We start from the raw sequence: 8,295 nt of genomic DNA, 5'->3' as shown, positions 1-8,295 counted from the left end.
CCCACTCCAGTATTCTTGCCTGGAGCATGCCATGGATAGAAGAGCCTGGTGGGCTAAGTCCATGGGGTCGCAAAGAGTTGGACACGACTGAAGTGACTGAGCAAGGATCTCTTTGGGGGTCTTTGCTCTGAAATTTGTCTCAAGGAGTTCCAGGTAAACCCTCAAGGACCTCAGAGCATTTAGAAAACTAAAACCTCTATAAGCCTGGTCCCTGCTGATCCCAGGGAAGAAAGGAGTTTGTCCTCTTCTGGTCCCAAGTCCCTGGGCATCACCAGCTCGGGGTGACCTGAATCACCTCTGCTGCTGCTGCTGCTAAGTCACTTCAGTCGTGTCCGACTCTGTGTGACCCCATAGATGGCAGCCCACCAGGCTCCCCCGTCCCTGGGATTCTCCAGGCAAGAACACTGGAGTGGGTTGCCATTTCCCTCTCCAATGCATGAAAGTGAAAAGTGAAAGTGAAGTCGCTCAGTTGTGTCCGACTCTTCGCGACCTCATGAACTGCAGCCTACCAGGCTCCTCTGTCCATGGGATTTTCCAGGCAAGAGTACTGGAGCGGGGTGCCATCGCCTTCTCCGAGTCATCTCTGAGCACCAGCCAAACGGCTCAACAACCAGCAACTCCACAGCTTGGAATCCATGGGGCGCTGGGAAGGGGCCTTGGGTGGCCTGGAGGCGGGCATGCCAGTGGTCCAAGCCTTCCCTTCCCAAGTTCCCAGCACAGCGACCCCAGCCCCTGCTCAGCGGCCCGGGGTGGCGGGGGGCGGGGGGGGGTGGGCCGGGGGGCGGGGAGGTGAGGGGCCGGGCCAGGCTCCCTTCCTCCTCCACAGGGAGGCAGCCCGTTGCCTCTGGAGAGACTGGAGCCTCGCGGGCAGCCAGCAGCACCCCCGGTGGCACAGGAGACACGGCCCCAAGTGCAGGAGGGAAGGAAGCCCGGTCCCCGATGGGGTTGACCGGCCGGCTGGGCTCTGCAGGCAGTCGGAAGCCAGAGCTGCGGCGCAGGACCGAAGAGGTTAACGCGCATCTGCCTCCGAATGTTAATGTGTCTAGGTGATGTCAGTGGGAGCCGGGGAAGGAGGGAGGGGAGAGCGGTGGGGATCGCAGGCGGCGGAGACTGCCGGGCAGCCCGAGGAAGACCCCCCTTCCGGACTGCGGGGCTCCTGGGGCCCGGGCTCGGGACCGGCGCGGGAGGCTGCGGCAGCCTGCGTGGGTGGACGGGCGAGCGGGCACCCCCGGCGCCGGCGGGATGGACCTGGAAGCCTCGCAGCTGCCCACCGGCCCCAATGCCAGCAACACCTCGGAAAGCCCGGATAACCTCACCTCGGCCGGTGAGATGCGCTGGAGGGCGGGCCTCCCTCCTCTGCGCCGCCGAGGGTGGGAAACAGGAAGGTTTCACCTCTGAGCTAAACTGCTTGCGAAACTTTATGCCAGTTCTTGGGAATGAGATGGGCAGTCTGCCCTCCCGGAGGGCCAGGGGAGAAGGGGACTACGGGGAGGAAGGGGCAGGGGCAGAGGCATGCTAGCCTCGGATGTTGGCCAGCCGCGAGGGAGGCAGGGGAGGGCTGCTGAGGAGTTCCAAAGATGCTTTGCCGTAAAAATTCCAGGCTACAAAAGCAAGAGAACCTGGAGGGCTGTATGTAGGGAGATGGCTGGAAGCTCACTCATTCACCCATCCCCTTGGTTTTTTCACTTGAACTACGTGATCTGGTGGGGTCTGAAACACCCTTACTGTCTCCTTCCCGAAAGAGGTGTGGGAAGGAATAACTCCCAGAGATGTGAGGGGATTAACTTTGCTGGTGAAAGACTCTTCCTGACATTTCCAGCGCTGAGATGCCCTGGAATTCTAGCTTTGAAGGGGAAGAGAAGAAAACAGAGGAAAGGTTTGCATGGAGAAAATTCTTGGGTTGCTGGGCTGCGGCACACAGGTTCAGTCTAGTCACTCGGAAAGCCCAGGCTCAGAAGATAGGGACCCAGGAGAGGGGGTGCTGTGGGCCTAATGGCCAAAAGCCTCCATGAGACAGTTACCCACAGAGATCCCCAGGAATCAGCGCACGGCTTCCAACCAGCGACTCCTAAAATGAAATGAGCAGGGCTGCAAATAGGAAACGAGGAAACACATGCTCATGCCCACACATGCACACACGTTCGTGTCCTGCTGGCTATTTCGATAATGTTTCCTGGTGAAGCCCCGAGGCCCACAGAACCGTTCTCTGCAGACAGCTGTGGTTTGTGACGCTGTGCCTTCTGAGAAAACGCAGGAGGCAAAGGGACTGGTCCTTTAATGAACAGGTGGTGCAGGAGACTCTGGTGGGATTGAGCAGGAAGCTGGTGCAGGAGGGCATGGGGTTAGGTTTAGCAGCGGTGTGGGCAGAGAGGATGGCAGGGAAGATTCCAGATGAAAGATGGGCCCTGAACTGAAATGGCAGGTGGATAGAGAGGTGGGCAGGCGCGTGGCTGGAGGCTGAGCATGCCAGTAGGAGTTCAGCCCTCAGAGAGCAGAGTCCATGTCGAATGATCGACCCTTGCTCCTTCTGTCCCCAGGGCTGCCTCCTCGCACAGGGAGCATCTCCTACATCAACATTATCATGCCTTCGGTGTTTGGTACCATCTGCCTCCTGGGCATTGTCGGGAACTCCACGGTCATCTTCGCAGTGGTGAAGAAGTCCAAGCTGCACTGGTTCAGCAATGTCCCCGACATCTTCATCATCAACCTCTCGGTGGTGGACCTCCTCTTCCTCCTGGGCATGCCCTTCATGATCCACCAGCTCATGGGCAATGGAGTCTGGCACTTTGGCGAGACCATGTGCACCCTCATCACGGCCATGGACGCCAACAGTCAGTTCACCAGCACCTACATCCTGACCGCCATGGCCATTGACCGCTACCTGGCCACCGTCCACCCCATCTCCTCCACCAAGTTCCGGAAGCCCTCTGTGGCCACCCTGGTGATCTGCCTCCTGTGGGCCCTGTCCTTCATCAGTATCACCCCCGTGTGGCTCTATGCCAGGCTGATCCCCTTCCCCGGGGGCACCGTGGGCTGCGGCATCCGCCTGCCCAACCCAGACACTGACCTCTACTGGTTCACCCTGTACCAGTTTTTCCTGGCCTTTGCCCTGCCCTTCGTGGTCATCACGGCCGCCTACGTGAGGATCCTGCAGCGCATGACGTCCTCCGTGGCCCCCGCCTCTCAACGCAGCATCCGGCTGCGGACAAAGAGGGTGACCCGCACGGCCATCGCCATCTGCCTGGTCTTCTTCGTGTGCTGGGCGCCCTACTACGTGCTTCAGTTGACCCAGCTGTCTCTCAGTCGCCCGACGCTCACCTTTGTCTACCTGTACAACGCGGCTATCAGCTTGGGCTATGCCAACAGCTGCCTCAATCCCTTTGTGTACATCGTGCTCTGTGAGACGTTCCGGAAACGCCTGGTCCTGTCGGTGAAGCCAGCGACCCAGGGGCAGCTCCGCGCCGTCAGCAACGCCCAGACAGCTGATGAGGAGAGGACAGAAAGCAAAGGCGCCTGACGCTTCCCCCTGCCACCCTGGGCACCTCCACGTCAGGACTCCACAGCAGACCATGGGGAGAGACACTGAGAGCAACCCAAGACCGCTCTGGGAGGTTGTGGGGAGATGGGGTGGTGAGCGGTGGTCACAGACCACTGGGGAGGCTTGGCGCCGGGTCTGGGGGCTCCAAGCATTAGAAATCTCCTTCTGAGAACTGGATGGATGTTCGGGTTGAACAGACACTGAGCAGGAAGACTGGTTTAAATGTTCACTGAGCCCTACACCTGCTAGCTCTCACATGTCTTTTTCCCAAGAGGAGAAGTAGAAGGCTTCTGGCCAAATTTGTTTAAAATGAGGCAGGGCTCGGGTGTGCGCAGTGGTACGGCACAGGGCCCTGGGGAGATGGGAAAGGTGCCAGAGCCTCAGCGCCCTTTCCTGTCTCCCATGGGTAGGATGGAAGGCAGCCTTTCTCCCAAGCTGGAGGATGATGAAGAATAAAGCATGCGGGCTCTCCAGGTTCAAGCATCCTGTGTCAATTTCCCTTTCTCTCTAAGCGATGCATGTTTCTTTGGGGGGTGGGGATGGGGCTCTGAGCCCACAGAGGTAAAAGCCCAATTTGCTGGGAGATCCACTACCCGGGAATGACAAGGCTATCGGGTGGGTGCGGGTGGGGGCTTTGAAATTAAGAAAAATGGGGAGGGGTGAGGGGGCTTTGCAGCTGTGAGGACATTGTCTCCATGGGGTGCATTTGTCAGTCACCAGATCCAGAGTGACACGCATCAGGGTCCTGCACGTTCAGGGTTCATTCTAAGGCCTGGAGCTTTGGACATCAGCTTTTTGCTCCAGCCCTTTCTCTCTGAAGTTAAAAAAAAAAAAAGAATAAAGGAAAATCTCCACCCACATCTCTCTGGATGCTCCTGTATAATTGCTTGGGCCTGGGGGTTGGGGGGAAGCGATGAGGGTGGGTGGCCAAATAGGGAAGGAGGGGTCTCTTGGCTGTGGAATCCAGACCTTGGTTCAGGCTGCATTGTAGGAAGCAAGAAGCAGGGGATCTGCATGTCTAAACCCACAGGGAAGATGACACAAATGGAATTACTGTGAATTCATTAAACGAAAAATTCGCTGCCAGGCTTGTTCTCGGACTCAGCTTCCCATCTTCTGCTCAAAAGCACTTGGTTGTTACCATTGCCGGCTGTAACGAGTCCCACCCACCACCTCCTCCGCTGAGTCACAAGTTGCAGGGCTGGCTTCTTGGGGCAGCCTGAACCTGAGCCTGCCTCTTGCTGCGGCTGCGAAGATCGTGAGCCACGTTGAGCAAGAAGATTACAGATGGGGCCGCTGGGCGGCAGCCAAGGATGCTGCGTCTCAGCTTCTTCAAGAGAAGCCGGGAGCCAGGCGTCCTGCATGAAGACGTGGATGAGACAGTGGGAGCAAACTGTGAGTCCTGATTCATCCAGACACATCCTCAAAGCAGGTGCATCAGCAGAGCCTCTTCTTGGTCCTCATTTTTCACTGCGGAGTTGCAGCAGGTAGCCTATTTAGCAAACTTCTGGGCAGCTTCTTTGGGTCCTGGGGAGCTTTTTCTAATCATTAGTATTAGTATTTCCCTCTTGCATTCCATTCCACCCAGGGCATGGGGAATTGGGGTGGTAAGGGGTGGGGATAGTTAGTTTTCCTTACTCTCTAACAGTGGGGTCTTTAGCTGTCACAGGTAAGCTCCAAATCTACTTGAGATGTACAAAAGAAAAGCAACTCTTATGGGAGCCTTAAGGCAACCCCTACCCACTGGTTCTGCAAAAGGAGCTTTTCCTGTATCTGGTTTGCCTGTGGAAGGCTTCCCTGGGTCTGTCTTCCCCACCCCCTCCCCCTTCAAGGAGGAATCTAGGAGAGGAAATAGGTGAGATGGCCTCTCCTAGGAAATGCAGGTGACCAAGGCTACAGGTGGGTGAGTGGGCGGGTGAATGACCTGCTGAAGGCCCCAGAGACTCTCAATGCCATATTGAAAACTGAAGCTGAAGCAAAATGGCTTGAGACGGGAACGTGAGTGGGTGGTGATGTAGACAGAACCGAGGGGAGAGGAATGGGGAGAGGTGAACTCATGGCTGGAGAGGGAAAAGAGGACAGAGAGGTTATCATGGGGGTGGGGGCAACTCTTCCAATATGTCTTTCCCCAGCCCAATCCAGCAGTCACCTGAACAGACTGGCGTATACAGCAGTGGTCCAGGCAATGGAAACATCCTGGATTAGAGCGGCGGCAGTGGAGATGGAGAAAGAAGCACATATGTGAGATACATTTGTAAAGCAGAAGCCACAGGGCCTGGGATGAGCTGGCTGTGGAGGATGAAGGAGAAATAGAAACTTGGAAGTCACTGGCCTCTAGGGAGATGGGATGGTCTAAGGAAAGAGTGAGTGCAGAGGCAGAGGGGAAAAGGCTTGACATTTCCATGCAGAGGTTGAACAGAGAAGGAACAGTCAAGCCAGTAGAGACATCTGTAATATGTAAGTAAGAAATAGCCAGAGAAGTAGAAGGAAATCAGAAATTGTGGCATCATAGAAACAAAAGAAGAGTCATTTAAGGAGCAGTGGATGGCTGGACCAAAGCTGTCCAGGAGGTCAGATGGATGAGACATGGAAGGGCCCATTGGATGTAAGATCATGGTGGTCACTGGGGACCACAGCTGGCTGGGGCTGAGCAGTGACCCCCTTTTTTAGAGAAAACAAATCCTCCCGAGTTTGCTGCAATCCCCGCCACCACTCCCTACTGTCTAAAGCTCGGTCTGAGTCACTTTTGTTTCCCCTGGTTCCTGAAAGTATTTATACTTGCAACACTTGTTCAGGAGCAATAAGTACTATATTGCAGCATACTTATTTATTTATTTACTTTTATTTTGTTGGCGGCACCGCACAGCTTGTAGGATCTCAGTTCCCCCACCAGTGATGGAATGTGTGACATTGGCAGAGAAAGCACCAGGTCCAAACCACTGGACTGCCAGGGAATTCCCTGCAACATAATTCTAAAAAGGTGATTTTTAAATTTCTACTAGACACAGAAAGCATACAATGTAACCATGTTCGTTGTTAATTATATTACTTTTCCTATCCTGTCCTCCATGAAGCTCCATGGGTTGCTCCAGGTTCTTTCCCTTCTCTGATTGATTGCAACTGACTTACAAGTCCTGCCTCTGTCCTGTGATTTGACCTCTCTGCCCCATGCCTGGGCTTCCCTGATGGCTCAGCAGTTAAGAATCCACCTGCCAATGCAAAAGATGAGAGTTCAGTCCCTGGGTCAGGAAGATCCCCTGGTGAAGGACAATAGCTACCCACTCCAGTATTCTTGCCCAGGAAATCCCATGGACAGAGGAACCACTCAGGCTACAGTTGAAAAGGTTGCAAAGAGTCAGACACAACTAAGCAACTGAGCATGCACACACCCCGGTGCCTGCCTGAATCCTACCCACCTTCTACTCCAGCTCAGTTCCCTACTTGCGCACAAAGCCTTCCCAGCCCTCTCCAGCCTGCAATGAGTCAGTCATTCTCTGGGCTCCTATAAAACTTTCAAGTTATGCCACTTATTAGGTGATTAATCTTGCTCTATGTCGACTTGAAATATTGTGCAATGTGACAGTTGCGAGTCACATTTTATTGGGGGGCAAAATGAGGACTGCAGCCTGAAGACAGCACTTGCGTTAGCTCTGAGGAACTGCTCCAGAGAGGCAGGGGGAGCGTTAGTGTGTATGTGATTTTGGTAAAGGGGGACTACATGCACAATGCAATCAAAGCACGTATATTTTGCAGAAGCTTTCTGCTGGTCATGAGGAGCAGTCATCATCATGAAGGATTTTAACGCTTTTCTAGATATGAGGAGGTACAAGATTTAGGCTCATAAAATCGGCTTCTGAACATATCCAACTCCCTGAAGACCCCCCATCAGCCCAACAGAGAGTGCCTCATTTCTGCTCTCCACTTTGAACTCCTTTCAGGGGTTGTTGAAAATCAGCAGCTGCAGCAGCACATGATTTAATCCTTGTAGAGGTGGATGGCAAGCGCCCATGACAAGTGCCAAATTGTAACTGACGTATTGAATTAAAATTTATTATAAAAGGGTAGCCTTATATATCCTTTTAAAAAATGAGAATTCCAAAGTCTTAGAGTTAAGCAATGAGTCTTCCACATTATAAAGCTATTTATAACAGTAATTAAAGTAGTTGTAACATTTTACCTTTATAAAAATGTCACAGAATTCAAATCACAGCTTGAATCCTCAATGATGCAAGTGTCTTACACAATGAAGGCTTGGTCAGTTTTAAGATAAAATTCCTCCATCTTCCAGAATGTCTCACAAAAGAGCTGAATATACCTCTATGAGGACAGAAGGCAAGGATGCTAGCTGTGTGAATTCTCTCTTCTCGTGCGAATCCTAAAACTGATCCTAATCAATCAATCCTAATCAATTAACAGCAAATCCTAATCAATCAATGAAAAGGAGCTTAAAGAGAAGACCAATAAGGTCCACTTTGAATATGGAAAATGCAAAATTGTGTTTCCCTTCTATCCGTATGTTTCCTTAAGAAACAGGTTTTTAAAAAATCAAAACAAAAACAGGACCTAAGCAGAAGTCTGCTGTGGAGAATTCTAGAAAACATTTCGCTTCCCTGACTAAAGGAAACAGATCAGGTTGGTAGCATCTGGGCTCTTCCTCCTTTCTCCCTGCCTTGAATGCAGATGCATCAACCGGAGCTGCAGCCACTCTCTTGAGATCATGAAGTGACAAGTACAAGAATGCAAACCAATGCTCCAGG

General features: G+C 53.1%; 1 protein-coding gene and 1 long non-coding RNA gene across 3 annotated transcripts; both read left to right on the top strand.

Moving 5' to 3' along the window:
- The first annotated feature begins 826 nt into the window (after positions 1 to 826).
- On the top strand, positions 827 to 4,014 carry MCHR1 (melanin concentrating hormone receptor 1). Of its 2 annotated transcripts, none has more exons than XM_070371526.1 (2): positions 827 to 1,046; positions 2,538 to 4,014. In XM_070371526.1, the coding sequence occupies exons 1-2, from the start codon at positions 1,031 to 1,033 to the stop codon at positions 3,515 to 3,517; spliced, it is 996 nt and encodes a 331-aa protein (XP_070227627.1). In that variant the 5' UTR covers positions 827 to 1,030; the 3' UTR covers positions 3,518 to 4,014. The 2 variants fall into 2 exon arrangements, with proteins under 2 accessions (XP_070227627.1, XP_005899521.1); XM_005899459.2 differs by having other exon boundaries at positions 828 to 1,324.
- Positions 4,015 to 4,484: 470 nt separating this feature from the next.
- On the top strand, positions 4,485 to 6,579 carry LOC138987862 (uncharacterized). The gene is made up of 3 exons (XR_011464141.1): positions 4,485 to 5,025; positions 5,671 to 5,779; positions 6,405 to 6,579. It is a non-coding gene; the product is annotated as an uncharacterized lncRNA (long non-coding RNA).
- The last annotated feature ends 1,716 nt before the right edge of the window (positions 6,580 to 8,295 follow it).

This window comes from Bos mutus, chromosome 5 (assembly GCF_027580195.1).
Source record: "Bos mutus isolate GX-2022 chromosome 5, NWIPB_WYAK_1.1, whole genome shotgun sequence".
Lineage (NCBI taxonomy): Eukaryota > Metazoa > Chordata > Mammalia > Artiodactyla > Bovidae > Bos > Bos mutus.
The sequence above is the reverse complement of the archived record's forward strand: the minus strand, read 5'-3'. Positions and strand labels throughout refer to the sequence as shown.